This window comes from Aulonocara stuartgranti, assembly GCF_965226115.1.
Source record: "Aulonocara stuartgranti genome assembly, chromosome: 7".
Taxonomy (NCBI): Eukaryota; Metazoa; Chordata; class Actinopteri; order Cichliformes; family Cichlidae; genus Aulonocara; species Aulonocara stuartgranti.
In genome coordinates this window covers 33396519-33412933 of record NC_138945.1, presented here as the reverse complement: position 1 = coordinate 33412933, position 16415 = coordinate 33396519, and the positions used below count along the sequence as shown (strand labels likewise).

Here is a 16415-nt window from a genome sequence, read left to right as displayed (position 1 = left end):
ATTGAAAATTAGAGCTACTGGACAATAAACAAGAGACGTTACAGCAGAAATCCTTGAGAGCAAAGCAGGATGAAAGAAACTCCTCTTACAGACCTTAGGTTATTGTTAAATGACAAATCGCTTGTTTTCTGGGAATTCTTTCTACAGTCTGCGTTTTGCAGATAAGCTCATCTCAGGTATTCATCACTGCTACGATGTCTGTAGGGTAGAAGAACGCTTTTTAATCCGAATGCTGTGAAGAAAAACAACTTATAACTCAAGGAAGCAAAGGATTTATAGTTTAAAAAAAGACAAAAAAACATAACAACTTTTTAGAGAAGATAAGACACCCAAAGCACATTTTAAAGGTATGAATCAATGCTCACAACATGTTCTTTTTTGTTTTGTTTTTTTGAATGAAGAATTCAGCTTATCTTGACACAGGAATGTATTTTGTTTGTTTATAAACTGGTTTTTAGTTAATGAACAGATTTAAACTCAATTTCAATATAGACACAGAATGCTCATTTCAGAGCATTCATTTTTTTAGACTGTTATTTATTTCTGTATTTGTTTTCTGCTGCTTTTTACTTTCATGCAATGTAATTTAATTAAACTGCAGTACCGCTGTAAAGTTTTCAGTTATTGATGTGATACAAAAGAATTCATTAACAGTTTCAAGTACTGATGACAGGATAATGTTGGCATTTCATAAACTTACAACATTAAAAAAGCATTTAATTGCAGAAGTGATTAAAGTAAACACTAGAGATGCACCGATCATTTGGCCAGGGTCACCCAATCACTTAAATCACCTTCACTGAGCTGAACTTAAAATGGACAGTCTGAAAAAGCCGAGAGAGGCAAAGTGGAAAAAGTTAAAGCCATACAGTCCCCAGAGCCAGCCACAAACCAAAAGCCTCAGTATGAGCAAAGGATCAAAGCTGTTACAAGAGAAATGAAAGAGAGGAAAAGGGTTGATGTCCTGTTAGCTGCTGAATTTACAGTTGTGGTCAGAGGTTTAGATACACATGTCATAGACATCAATGCCATGATATTTCTATTTGTAATCATTTCTGAACTGTTCTCTTTTGACAGCACTCAGTAGATTTATCAATAATCAGAACAAGTATGAGTTATTTTGTTGTGTCACCACTTATCTGAGGGCTGGAAGATGACCTAAACTGTCACTCTTAGAACCAACCCAGGAAGCACCAAGGCTCAGGAACCCCATCAGTTTAAATACACTCTACCAACTCTGCCAAGAAGATCAAATATCCAGCACAAATTATCCCAGACATTTGTTGATAGCTACCAAATGTGTCTGGCAGAGGTGCAACTTGCTAAGGGACAATTAACTAAACATTAGCAGGCATGGATGCATAATTTTGAGCCTGTGTGGATTAGAGAAAATCCACAACCGATTTTTGAAAGTCTTTAAAGATGTGTGCTGTACCATCATTTTACCCTGGAAAGAGAACAGCTTAAAGAAAGAGTTAAAAACAACTCAAATTACCATGGTACTCATCATGGTATTCATGCCCATGATGAGTATATTTAAACCTCTGATCACAATAAATAAGCCAGACAATTATATACGTACCTGACATTTGTTTTGTCATATAAATATAATGGTCATGTTTCTATTTCTTAAGGTAAAATGTGCCATACAACAGGGGCACAATTAATGATGCATACATTTTAAAAAGAGAAAATCATGAAACTTACTGTTCGATAAGCTACAACATTGGAATGCTCCAGGAGAATTTCAATCGGTGCATCTCTAGTAAAGGCCATGGGGGGTCATTCCAGGTAAACTGAATATTGACAGTCCTGAGTCAAACAAATGGAAATTCAGTGATAAGATTTTTCTGTCACAGGGTATTTTTAGGGGTGGGGTTAATTCACATAGAGATCTGGTATCCTGTCCTCTGACATTACCAGTTTAGAATTTTGTAAGTCGATTAATTAAAATGTGAAACCATTATGGCAGTGTCACTGGCAAACAGTGCATCTATAAGAGGGTCATTTTGGATTTAATGATAACAGCTTTCCTCCACTGCTGGAGATATAACATAGGTAATTTGATCAGTAAATAGCACATTCATTTGATTTGATTAGATTTTTTTTTACACAAGGAGTAAACTCTCCAATGTGTCCAAATGATTCCAGGCACATTGTTAAAGCACACTTCACAGCTGTGTTCTCCCACACACTTTTTCTTTGTATTTTCATACTCTGTCACACAGCTAACTTAATCACGACTGGTAACGTAACTGCCACTTATGTCTCAAATTACATCTGAGTTGAAGAAAATTGATTTCACTTAATTGTTGCACTAGGAACTGGAATGTAATTGGCTCACAAAGATTCAGTCTTCTTTTGGCTCATTGTTTTTGTTCTGGCCCTGCACCAAAGGCCAGGCTGATGGTATCTATTAAACAGGCATTTTAATTAGGATTTGTTAGACAGCAAAACGCAGCTAAAATGAGAGTTACTGTTAGACTTTCACTCATCAGGTGGACAGTAAAACACATTGTTAGAGGATGGTAAGGTTGCTCTGCTGGATGTGTAAGCAGAGAAATGCCTCTTATGTTAGCCATAGCTTCTTTTTAATGCACATCAAGCCTGAGTTTTTGTCAGCTCATTTTAGAGTCCTTCTGCACAAAAAACCTTATGGATGCATCTTACAGATGAGAAGAACCATTGCAGTTTTGAATGCGCGTGCATCAGTTTTAAATAACCAGAATAAAGCACAAGTCGTACACCAGCAGGAAGCCAGTATTCACACAAGCAATGCTGTAAAACACTGAAAGCTGATTTTTAACACAATTTCCAAAGAACCCAAACAAACAGCAAAGCAAAACTCTTCCACTTTAAATCTGTAAACTGTGCTGTGCTGTAAAAATGTCCTTTTTTTTTACCCAGTACTCACCAAGGAATGCAATTTTCAACTTTTTCTTTTAGGAAATTGTTTCATCTCTTTAAAGCAAAGGTCACACATGCAACACACACCCTCCTCTATCTTACGCTTTCTCAAAGCTTTCGCTGAATACTAATTATTTCCATGACTTTTGAGTATCTCACCCTTAAGGGTTTTTGTGCAATCTGAAGAAATACCACTAATATTCAAAAAATATCATGTCTCCAGAGTTCTCTTACAATAGCGTTTCTATAAGTTTCTGTTATCTCGTTTATTCCTTGGCATTCAGGGATGGTTATACTTTCTATCCTAGACACTTGCCAAAAGGGCTTTTAACTTGCATTCTCAAACCAAAAGAGCTTTGCATCTGTTCCAAAATTCACTTGCTGGACAGTCACAGGCTCCTACTTGCTGGCAGCTGAAAAGCTCCTCTCGAAAATTTTGACATTTAATGCCCCGTTCAAGTGAAGCTCAGTAGTGGCTGTTGTGAGAATACAAGTATTACTTACTAGCTCTCCAAATGACGTGTCATGCGACGAGGCACCATCAAAAGCTCAAGCCATTATTGGCTAGACCTGCACTCTAATGTCTCTGTGAAATATAATTATATGTAAAAGTTTTACATAGATGTCGAAGTGAAAGCTGTCAAACAGCCTCTCCTGTAATGCCGAGGGAAAGGTGTAAGACCTTAGCAGATCTGTTGGAGGCCTTCTCTGGCACTGGAGTTTGACTTGCTGAGAAACACCATGCCTTCAGAAGACTCTTACTCTGGCCTTGTGCACTCTGAGATTGGTCTACACCATCAGCAGATGAGGATGAGGTCGACAGCACTCTACAGCAAGTCAGTGAAGAAAGGGTGACAGGTTCTTGCACTGGGCCTGGGTCGGAGGAGTGGGTGGTGATGTGTCCTAGGGTTTGAGAAGTAGTCGGCACAGCAGTTCTCAGGCACTGGCCACGCAGCACGCTGTGGAAGGCTTTCTTGAACTCCTGGCTAAAGCACGGGTAGATAATGGGGTTAATGCAGCTGTTGAGGTAACCCAGCCAGAAGGTTATTTTAAAGATGGTTTCAGGAGGCTTACAGGATGGGAAGATGGATCCTAGCAAAGATGCAGAAAGAACCTCAAATCAGAAAATGAATAAAAAAGCACACCAATGAGAGCAATAATACCTCAAGGTCCTAGATAAAGGCAGATATCGAAAGCCCATGGATCTGACAAGATTAAACCATTCTCTAATTTCACGTGGTTTCAATTTATTCATGTTTTTGTATAATTACAACTTTCTGGAAACAGATATTTTTATTTGTCAGCATGACAACGTCCCCGCACATTTCCAGCTTTATAAATAAAACATTTCCCAAGTGGATGATCTTGACTCGTCCCTTAACAAAAAAACAAAAAACAAATAATGAATAATTTAAAATGGCATCTTGGAAGAAAAAGGGCAAGTGTAATAACTGTACTGGCACTAAAAAGGCAGTAAATCTGTGAAATGGTTAGGCTTTTTCCCCTATTAATTTATTCTGGCATTTGCCAACATCGGGTGACTGAAAAAATTAGCATGCATGAGGGGAGCATACATTACAGCGGTGTAATCCTGCAGAGTAGATTCATTCTTTACCTGCTCCTTTAAGGCTTACATTTATTATACCATTTATTTATATTATTTTAAGTTGCTTTTTAGTTTCATTTTGTTGTGTGGTGCTATGTTTTTCTCTCAGTTATATTTAGGCCAAGTTCTGGAGCTCAAAAATGAAGCCAATGCCAATTTACCAAAATTTGCAGTGGCCACTTGAGGCTGGCTCCAAGAGCAAATCAATCCCCACAGAATCCCATTTTAAAAACATCAAACTTCAGAGCACATTACTCTATTATTGGATTTTGTTAATACCTTAATTTAGGAGCGTGGATGTTAGGCCTTACCTCGATGTAGCTGAATCATTAAACCTTGACCCTATTTGTACTCTGCTGGTGCCTTTTGGAGCATTTTTTAAACGAACTTATCTGACAAATACTGCGGTTTGCTGTGTGGTACACCCTGTCCACAAAGCTTTTGCTTGAGTTTTGTTGTGTTAAATTCCAGTTATTAACTTAGCAGTAACGAGGCATCTGTGATTTGTGTGCTTTGGGTCCACAGTTTCTTTTTTATAGATGTAGCTTTGAAACCAAGTGTTCTAGAAACTTCTGGCCAAAGAGTCTAGAGAGTAAATATTTATGCCCAGAACACTGACTTTGAGCATTTCAATTACATGTTAATTTACCATGTGTTTTTATTAGAGAAATACAGTTTAAATGGTTACATTTCATGGAATGTGGCCAAATCAAATTTACTTGACATCGACATAACTTTTGGTTGCAATCAGGCATCATTCAGGTTTAGAAACCAAAACTAATCTGTTAAGTTTTGGGAAACATCTTGGTTTCTCTCACAGTGTTCATGTAATTTTTCAGCTTTAATTGTAAAAATTCTAATGTACCTGTTACACAGACTGGGCTGGAAAAGGAAAGCAGCTGTCATAATGTGAATGTGCAAGTTTATATTTGATGTTGCCCCTCTGGTGTTGTATCACTCTGACCTTTGTGTTTGTATGATGTATGTTTGTATTACAAAAAATCCGACTATTGGCCTTAGCAAAGGTGAATGCTCCCCGAGTGCCCTTATAGTTGCTATTGAAGCAGCTGCTGTGAAAGGCTGGTGACCAAATGGTTTAGAAAAAAAAAACCAAGCATTTGATCTGAGGGGCTCAGGACAATTCAAAATAAATAAAAAATATACTTGTGGTTTTTCAAACCCTCAGTCTGTGAATCTCAGAGCTTGAATGAACACTGTGCCGTGAGCCGTGACGGACCGTCTCAGTTGAAATGCATAACTATCCTCCTGTGACTGGCTGCCTCAGGTGGGTACAGGGTGACTGAGGATGCCTCCTGGCATTACAGCCCATTAAGCCTCATGCTAGTTATTATCTATAATAGCTTTCATTGGGGAGGGAGTAGTAGTTTGCTTCTTTCCATTTCAGCTCACAGCTGAAGCCTTTTCTGCTCCAATATGGTGCTTTATTTGGTCTGTGTTGTTGCTTATAATTGAATTTCTTGATGTTCCTTTAAAGAAACTTGGCCAGTAGAATCAAGGCAGAGTAGAGAAGGAGAAAGAGCTTGCTTGATGTTGTTTTCATAGACCAAAACACCAACCAATTTTATGCAAACTATGGGTACTTTTACATTTTTTCACGTTGTATTTAGCAGTGACTCGAACAAAATTCAAACCTGGATACAAATTTTATGGACCGTGTACAATAAACGTGACACAAACGTAAATATAAAACATAACATGAAATGAACATAATATATATGAAAATTAAAAGAGCTGTAACAAATGTTTTTGAAAAACATGCAGTATAGATATTAATAATCGCTGTATGTTTGATGATGTGCAAAGTTTTGTTAAGATTAGCACACCGTTCAAGGATGCGATAAATATGCATGTGATCTTTATAATATGATGATTCAGCTGCTTTTTATGCAGACTTAATTATTGCATTGGAGTGGGACTGTGATGCACAGATTGCCGTTCCCAAAAGACTGTTGCTATTGTATCTAAAGGTAATATATTGGCAAATGTGAAAGAGCCACCATGAAAATTCCTACTGTCCCCCTGAAAATGACTGTCATAACTTCAGTGGACCTGAATTGACACCTTGCAGGGTTACCACACTACCACACAGACAAACTCCAAAGAGATTTTAACACCTGCCAAAGTATTTGTGGTAGTTCCCACTGCAGCAAGTGTCATGGGGATCACATTTTGCCATGTTGGCATGCATGCATGCACTTACACAAGATAAAAACAACATCAGTTGCAGCTGTTAAAGCTGCCCATCACAGTTTTATGGTCTTTTTTTGTTTGTTTAATCCAATAGTGCAGAGCCCTTTAATGTTACGTTCCCCCTATTATAAGCAGATGGGCAATAGCACTGTGCAAAAATCTGTCACAGTTTATTAGCTTTGAGAAACAAATGACTCATTAATAGCTGTTATTTCCTAACAGACATTTAACATAACAGGCAGTCACTGCAGGAGCACACGTGTTCGTACTAACATTAATAGCTCTATTTTCGAACACCAGTAAGCCATAATAGCAAGTGCCTGAAAAGAAAACAGGTGAATGGAACTCAGCCATCATTATTTATTATTAATCATTTGCTTTTGTGAGAAAAGGCCTACTGACTAAATGTTTCAACATTAATGTTACAGGGCCCTAGAGTGCGGCACTCTAAAAATAAATATTTGGTCGCACCTGTGCGACCAGATGATCCGGTAACAAAAAAAAAATCTCTGCAACTCTCCGTGTGGTCAACAACAGACACACATTATGCCCCTATCGTGGACTAAACCAATCAGAGGTAGTCAGGGGCGGGACCTCTCTGATTGGCCGTGGTCCAGTTGAAAGTGCAGGTGGAAGAGAGAGGTGAGTAGCTTGAATAAAGCGATATCAATTCATTAACGGATTCCACACAAAGACCTAAACACAGAGCGGACCCAACACATCAGAATCAGCTTTGTCTTTCTCGGCTTTCTCACCCGACGGCCCGAACACGGACACGCTGTCGGAGCTTAGCGATTCTGATGTGTCGGGTCCGCTCTGTGTTTACGTCTTTTTGCGCTGATTCTGAGCTGCAGGTTTTGTCTCTCTCCAACCAAAATTCGCCGAGCCAGCAGCAAAAGAAGCAGCAAACTGCGCTTCACATTTGATCAATGTCGTCATGAATTCCCTCTGACTTTTGCTGTTTTGCTTCCACCACGATAAAAATCACACTTCCTGCACAGCTCTCTTTCTCTCTGTACTTCAGGAACAGTTTCCCGTCTCAAATCTGTTTTCTGCATTATTCATTCGCTTATTACCCACCAGTCTACCATTGTTTACAGCGCTTTTTCTTTTTTCACTTAAATGACCTCGGACAAGAAAGCCTAATTTCTGCTGTTCAATACTGAAGAAATTTAAACTTCTTAAAATTATGCAAAATTGCAGAATATTGCAGAATATTTTTAAGGTTATCTGCTATAAAAAGCCAGACCAGGAAAATCTCCTTCATGTTTTCCTGTGTTTTATTCTCAGTTACTTTCACACAAAGGCATCTGCTGTGATGTTCACAATTCTGATGAAGTCAGTACTGATAAATGATCAGAATTATAATATTTCTGACTGTCTGAGGCTAAATTGAATCAAATCAGGACTTTGAGAACCGGAATCGAATGGATTATAGAAATCAGTGATGATACCCAGCCCTAGTGAGCAGCCTAGGCCTGAGAGAAGTGGATGTAGCTGTGGGTAATAAGAAAAGATGAAAAGAACTATTGACAACTTTTTTGTTAAGGCCTGATCTGTCTGAAATTCATAGCCAGTGCTCTGACACGGTGTCATCAACCTTTGAATGCTGAAAAAGCACAGTGTATCCAGAAAACACATTATATGCTGCAGTAAATGCACTGCCCAAGTGTCCCCTCTCCCCACGGCCTTTCAGCAGCAGACAGCAGCAAACAGGTCGTCAGAGGAGGCCAAGATGATGATTAAGTTTAACATTTTCTACAATATTGACAAAGCACTTTAAGCACAAGTTTGTTAGTTAATAATTTAGAAATTAATATTGTCTGTATGGACTCCCCCCCCAAAGAAAGTGCACATGTAAAACTGCGGTGTTAAGCGATGCGGTTGAAAAATTTGAGTGCGCCTAACTTTTGTGCCGGTACGCCCAAGTTTTTAAAGTTAGGCGTACCGGTGCGCCCATGTCAAAAAGTTAGTCTAGAGCCCTGTGTTAAACAACAATGGCATAGAAATGATCATAAAAGTTGGAAAATAAGGGCAGTGAAAATAGTAAATCTTTGATATCATCTCTATCAACATGGAAAAACTAACTACGGTAGTTGACCTTGGCTTGGTATTGTTTTGTCATATTATGATAACTGGGGTACAGTTATTGTGATGTGTTAATCCCAGTATATAAAGACTTGATTGTTGACTAAACCGAGACATGAACATCTAGTCTTTAGAATAAAAGGCCTTTTGTTTGCACTTGGATTATACCTTGTGTCTGTTATATGGATAGTTATGAAAGTACACACTGCAAAGAAAAAACTGAAAACGATAACACGTATATTATTTGTCCAGATGATGTGTTTCATCCACGTCTCCTACGTCTCTTATCGTAGCTGGGTTCCGCCTTCAATAAGATTAGTATTTATGTAACCAAATAGATTTTTCAGCGTGAATCTCACCATCTGTGACCTGGGAGGTAAATACTGACTGACTGGTATTCTTAAAAACATGCCGGTCCACTCCAACGATCACTTATCTCAGTCAAGCTGTAAGAGTTATTTCAGAAGCAATTAAGATTTCTAGATAGAGCCTCACAACGGTTGGTCTCTGTCCTCTCTTACATCTGTGATAGCATCACTGCTGTCACCATCATTGACGAGAATGTAGGAAAGATTTCTTACACATAAAGCTGAGGATATCTGACTGAATGGACATTCACCTTTTATTGAGCTTCTTCACATTATCCTCAGCCCATATCTACAGATGGACACCAGCAGAATAATTCATGCTTGACAGATCTTTTCCATTCAATGGGGCTTCTGTGAAAATGCTAAAATTACAGTTATAGTCTTCTAAAAGGAAAAAAAAAAATCAACATTGTTTGAATCACATTAAGTCTCCTGCTTGGAAATGTCAAGTTTTTCATTATCTTTGCAATCAAAATATTCCAAGAAACCTGCCAATCAAACAAAAAAAAAAAAAGTAATGCACTTACTGTCAGACTAAGGGAACTGAGGTGTAACTCTATTACAAGCAAATTAATTCCAAAAATAATTAATGATAAGCAGACTTTAGATTCTCCAAAACAAGTTATACTATATTTTTCCTCTTCTTTAAACCTGCCTTAAACCAACGTTACAAGTGTGGCATATAGGAGTAGGTTTCATTCTATTGCTACATTTACTAGTCTATTCTAGGGTTAACTATCTTCTGGGTAATAGGTGGATACTGCTAAAGTGTTATTTATTGAAGTGGGAGGGGTTATGAAGCCGCATGCTGCAGTGGCTGTACCCAAATACTAAATGGTGTGCATCCCCATTTAGCATAACCACTGCTGTAATGAAGTTTTCTCCAGTTCGATTATTTTATCTTTAGTCTGATTTCTTTTTTCTTTGTTGTACTAAAACCTTTAGCAGCAAAGAAAAAGAACACAGACTGTTGAACATTTTCAAGGCTCTTTCTTTGTGTTTTCACCACCCAGCCATCTGACACAGGTACATCCATACAAAACTTGTTTTACAAAGACAATTTCAACTCATCTGCATTTTTAACCTTCAGTGAGGTTGAAAATGCCGTGATAATATTATATAAATATTTGTGTATTTTTTTCATTTCAAAATACCATGTTTTCTCTTGTGTATATATTGATAAATAACTATTTTCTGCTCTCCAACTTTTTGATGCTATATGGAACATTTTTAGTAGCTAAAACAGCAGTAAATGTCCTTCAGTATACAACAAAAGATGAATTTCTCTTTGAGAATAGCAGATGCTTAGGTGTGTGCCTTGAACCTAAAGAAGAACACGAGTGTTACAAAGTGAGGCTTTGTCAGCTTCAGTGCAGAGGAGGTAAGAAGGTACCTACCGATGGGCAAAACCAGGAAAAAAGGCAGCCAGCACATAATAAAGCATCCAACGACAATGCCAAGAGTCTTGGCTGCTTTTTCTTCTCTTGAGAACTTCAGCAGCCTTGGTAGGGAAAAGGAGGAGCGTTTATGCATTGCGGTCCCCTCGTCACCCTCCTGCTTCCCTATCTGAGCAGCGTTCCCTCTGTGTATCCTCAGCATCACCCCCTCCATCTCTACCCCCTTTCCTTTCCTCCCTTTCCTCAGGGTTTTGGTCTCTCTCTTCGCCACGGTATATACACGACAGTACATGGCCAGGATGATGACCAGTGGTATATAGAAAGATCCTAAGGCTGAGAACAAGGCGTAGCCAGGCTCCTCTGTAATTCGGCACACTGTCTCGTCCTCTGGGTCGGGCTCTTTCCAGCCGAATAGAGGGCCAACAGATATAGCTGCTGAGAGTCCCCAGAGAGCAGCCACCGCGGTCAAGCCTCGCCGTCCGGTAGCTATAGCGGGGTAACGCAGGGGGTAGCTGACAGCCAGGTAGCGGTCAATAGAAATCACACACAGGCTGAGGATAGAGGCAGTGCAGCAGAGGACATCCAGGGCGGCCCATACGCTGCAGAAGGACCGGCCAAACACCCACCTGCCGAGAGCCTCTGAGGTGGCGGAGAAGGGCAGGACAGCAGAGCTGAGCAGCAGGTCTGCTGCTGCCAGGTTGGCAATGAAGTAATGTGTCACAGAGCGCCAGTGGTGGTGGAACAGCACAGACAGGATGACCAAGATGTTTCCGAGGACCCCAAACACTACAAAGACCACCAGCACCATCCCCAGGACGACTGCCTTGGCTACATCCACCTCTGGGTGGGCGGAGGAGCTGCAGTTTGGACAAAGACCTGCTGCAGAATAAACACTCATGTTCTCTGCAGGAAACATTGTAATCTGCTGGTTGCATTAAGATGTAAAGTGTCTTGCAAATTGATGACACTCATGCCACATCTGTTCTTTAATTACTTCAGCTCCAACCCTCTGCCGTCTTCCGCTCCTCCCAGTGCAGAGGATAAAAGCTTTTACAGCTGCATAAACTGCTCTTCCAGTTAATTTGTAGGTACAGTGGCTCTTGCCAGCACTCCAGTGATCATGTGGCCAGGGTTGCTTGGCAGAACGTCTTATGCTGGAAGAGTAACACTGCCACAGTTTGCCATATTTAGTCTGGAAAAGCTTAATAAAAATGACAAATGCTCAAGTGGCAGTCACAGATGGATTTGGGGTGTCATGTCTTGCCATAACGAAAAGGCTTTACCTGTTAAAACAAGAAAAGAGATAAAGGAAATTTATCAACACATTCATAATCCTAGACTTTTATAAATACCCAAAACGAGCTCATTACTGCTTTAAGTGCTATTCTTTCTCTGACAGCGTAGGAGCAAATCAAAACAGAGGATGCAAGACAGAGCACATTAAATGTAAAATTGTAAAGTATAATCACCCGGCCATGATTAAAGGGTAAAAACATCATTTAATGGCCTCTTTCAGCCTCTTTGTGTGCAAATTCTTCTCCCTTTATTACAGCTGCAGTAGAGAAAAGAGAGCATGCTCCTGAGCCCAGCATTCCCAGTTTTCTTTTTCATTCAAAAAAACCAAAACAAAAATCCCCCCCCAGTGCGGTTTTCTTGTTTTGTTGGCTCTGCAAGAAAATACTGGTAAGATTAAAACATCCCATTATTTATACCTGATATTTGTTTAACCTTCATTTAAGCTGTCAGACTGATTAAAGCTAAACATGTCTTTACACAGGCGGTGTTCTTGAAAAGTAACTGTGGTAAGGATTATAATAGAAAAGAAAATATAAAGAAACAAGATATCATCCATTAAGAAAGAGGCAAACACAAGGACAACACAGCAGGAATATTATCCTTGGGGGGTGGGAATCATTTGTGGCATCATGAGAAATCCAGCCAAACATTCAGAGAGCTTAAAGATAAATTAAGACAGAGATCATTTTTTAAAGTCCCTCCCTCAGAGGTCTTGTGTCATTAATCAGGGTTTTAACTCATCTACCAGATGACAAGCCAAGAATTGAACCTTGAGGAGGGCACTATATTACCCCAGTGAAGGCTTCAGCCGTCGATAGTCCCGCTCAGTACCACTCGCAGTGAGCGTGTTTTAGATCAGGGATGTCACTGAGCGCGATAAGCACCAGCGAAGCATAGAATAAAAGAAAGTGGCCGTGATAAAGCCTTCAGAGAGAAGAGTCATGCTTGTCACATGTTCGTGCGGGATCAAAGGATTTCACTCGCCGCACGTCCCACTGCCAGGCGGAACGAAATTCACCCAAATAAACACTTGATGCTGGGATTTCCACATCAGTGGCCGGAGGGGGAATTGATAGGTGGTGAAAACATATCTTGGTCATATCTTAACATTTTTGGTTGTAATAAGATTTCTCAGTGTGGTGTCGCGCCTGCACGGAGAGATTGCTTTTTTTTGTTTTGTTTTCCTCAGCCCACCAGTGTTCGAGGACCACTGTTACTATGGAAGGATGTCAAACATATTTACATTGACCTGAGGCAGCAGTTGCAATTCTACATAGGTGAAACAAGATTACCAATATCTACAATGTGATGCAGTACTCCTACAACCACGCACAATGTTTTGTGTGCCTCAAGGCCACACAGTTGTCTTGATGTTAGCTGATAATGTAAAGCATGTATCAATAATAATAACAACGAGAAAAAGAATACTTTAATCATTGTTTTGGGAGCATTCATATTCATTTGATTATATCTAGTAAAAGGACTTTCTGCATCTCTCAATTTTATATTATTGCCAGTCGAATATCCTTTTTCCATTTAATAAACCACGAAAATATTGTAGAGATTAATAGACAGCGATAACCACAGCCTCAGCTCCCAAGGGCATTTTCCTTCAGTTGTCCAGCAGCAAGAAAAAACAAAGACTGAGACTGCACACGTCCATCATTCTCTGCAGATAAGATTTGATTAAAAGCTATCAGTGAACATCATTACAATCTAATTTACATCTGAATCCAAAGATGGCTCACTCAGGTTATTGCATTAGCAGAGCTCCTGGAAAGATTGTATGTTGTCCTTGAAGAAACTTTTTTGTTCCCCCTCCAGCTGGGCGGCCTTTGCCGAATGGAAACAAGTCAGCCAATTAAACCTAGAATTGGAATTATAATTAGGGTTTTGTTTTTTAAACAGATAGGATATTAGTGAGCATATTAACTGACTTAATGTAGCCTGACCATGGGTATATTAAATCAGAACAGCAGTTCCTAGCATGGGATGGTCTCATTATCACAAGGGTAACACAGACAATATCAACTTACTATTAACTGTCCTGATATTGTTTTGTGAATGCAGCAGATGAAGTCCCGTGAAAGCAATTGAGTTTGCTACACTTTGTAAAGTGCAAACATCTCTGCATCATGTCAAACACATTCCTACAGACTTATTAGATTTTGTTAGGCACTAATCATCAAGGATGCACTTTTTTCAACCTGCTTGCCTGTAACTAATTTATTGCTTTTTGGTGCATGATTTGCAGACTGATGAGAGTGTATTCAATGAACTTAATTTGGAAAATTTGTTACCACAAGCTCCCACAAGGACACATGAAAAAAATCACTTATGATGAAGTGAGAAAATGCTCACATTTGCACAAAGATCTAATTACTTTAGATCTGTTCTATGTCCAACAAACAAAGAAATGTAATATTTCTCCAGAACATCAGCTCTGAGAAAAGGGAGAAAAGAAAAATCAAGGATGTTAAATGCTTATCTTGAACATGTTTCCTCCAGGTCACCATATCACATAAAAGAAAAATGGAATTTATGACTGATTCAGATGCCTGTGAATGCCTCGGTAGAGTTCATATATCATTTCTGCAAACACTGTAACATAACTGCTTGTGTCAGGTCTCTGAAGGAGAGAGCACTACCGTGATGAATCACTGCACATTTGAAGTCAGTTTCTAAATTGCTATTTATTCTCTTGGGGGGGGGTTTCATAATTCAGTCCCTGATCATTACATTCCACTAGTCTTGAACATACACAGCCTTTCAGGGCGGATAATGTGAGTGCATCTCCTTTTCATCCACCTGAAGAAGTGATTTTTGTTAGTGTTTGTCATCATTTAATGGAAGATACATCCCTGAGGACCAAAGCTTTGAATTTTCCTAAGCTTTAAAGCACGTTCCTTATGCAGCTACAACCATTCATCATTTTCTTTGCATTATTAATATTCACTTCAATATTCCACATATTCTGAATGAATATGGCCTGTGCATGCCTTTTATTTGCGTTCATTTCTAATAATAAACCTTCGTTACATATTTTAAATGCACAGAAAACATAAACTCTCTAAAAGGTTGCCTGGATTATCATTACTAAACGGAAATAAAGCAGTTTTCTCAGTGTGCTTATATGTGGCCTGCCAGACAATAACCGCCTCCTTCACATGGTTAAAAATAATCACAAACAAGCACAATGATCCATTCTGATGACTGGAAGCCACTCAGTTTGTGAAGTACAGTAAGCAGGAGTATGGACAAGAAAAAAGAAGGGAGGGGGTGAAAGTCTTACCTTCATCCATGTGCGCAGATCTCACCGGAATTCAGCTAATTTTCTCTGAAAGCATGTCATTTGTCACAGTGTCAGCCGCAGACAGCACGGAAAGCAAAGTCAAGTGCTTCTCTCCCTCCTGCTGTCCTCCTGCTCTCTCTGGTGAAAAATAAAGTCACAGTGGACTACCCCACCTGATCCTCCCAGACCCCGCCCCCTCACCGAGCGGCTCACACCTTTTAATTGCCGTTCAATTTAAATTTAACGCTTATTCAGGTAACCGCGTTCACGTGCGTGTGGCCCGGTAAAAGCGAGCTAACTGAGCTGTGAAACTAATTACACGTCGTTTCAAAAGGTTCATTAGGCTTCAGAAAGCAAGATTTATAACTCTGTTATTTTTTACTGCATTTTTCTACTGTTAACAAGTAAAGTGATCCTAACAAAGACTATTTTGATATGTCTTATTCCGCTGTGCTTATAGCTATGCTGCTGTACAAACGCTACAGTACTGTGCAAAAGTCTTGAGCTTTTTAAATATTTATTTCACTGGATCTAAGAAAAATGCTAAAGAAAAGAGAGTTCAACAGACATAAGATAGCCTTGCTCTGGTGATTACCAGAGAGCCAAAACTTGCATTTTATATTTTATATCCCAGGATATAAAACAGGGAGAAAAGGACTTGTGTAACCAAGTTACACAAGGGCTGCACTGAACATCAGTGGCAACAGGTTTCATGAAGTGACGAGTCCACATTTGAATTTTTGTTTGTTTAAATCGGCATTAATTTATACGAGAGGCGAAGCGGACCCCCCCCCGGGCCAAAAGCTTACAAAAGTTTGATAAAGGTGTCTGCATACTTTGTTTTTCTTATAGCTGCCTGAAACATTTGTGAAGGACTTTTGCCAGTGAGAAGATGATGGATTTCTGGTTCTCCAGAGACTGAAGGGACCGGCTTGATCCTGGTGGTGCTTGTCTTTTGCTTTGCAGAGATATACTAGATGTAGTGAGGCAGAATCCTTAGTGGGGGCAGGAGAGGTCCAGTGCATCAATAATACCTCAAGGATGACAAATAGGCTATTTCTTCTCTCAGATTATTGTTTCGGGTTGAGTTATTTATGGATTCTCCAATGGCTGAGCAGCTTGACCGCAGGTGTCTCAGATGTTGTTGAGGGCATAGGCAGCTCTGTTCACTTAGAGATTTTTTTTTCACAATCCTGTCCTGAATGCTGGGATGATGCATTCATCTTCACATGACAGAGTTGTCTCATATC

At 39.5% G+C, this 16415-nt stretch overlaps 1 protein-coding gene across 3 annotated transcripts; it reads right to left on the bottom strand.

Moving 5' to 3' along the window:
- Window positions 1–3547: 3547 nt before the first annotated feature.
- adra1ab (adrenoceptor alpha 1Ab) lies at window positions 3548–15346 on the bottom strand (the record flags this gene model as incomplete). Of its 3 annotated transcripts, XM_082542850.1 has the most annotated exons (4): window positions 15166–15346; window positions 10578–11860; window positions 3982–3999; window positions 3805–3893 (listed from the first exon to the last, which is right to left on the bottom strand). In XM_082542850.1, exons 2-4 carry the CDS (start codon window positions 11491–11493, stop codon window positions 3844–3846), a joined length of 984 nt encoding a protein of 327 aa, XP_082398976.1. In that variant the 5' UTR covers window positions 11494–11860; window positions 15166–15346. The 3 variants fall into 3 exon arrangements, with proteins under 3 accessions (XP_082398974.1, XP_082398975.1, XP_082398976.1); XM_082542848.1 differs by having other exon boundaries at window positions 3548–3999; XM_082542849.1 differs by having other exon boundaries at window positions 3548–3999; window positions 10578–11778.
- Between the last annotated feature and the right edge of the window lie 1069 nt (window positions 15347–16415).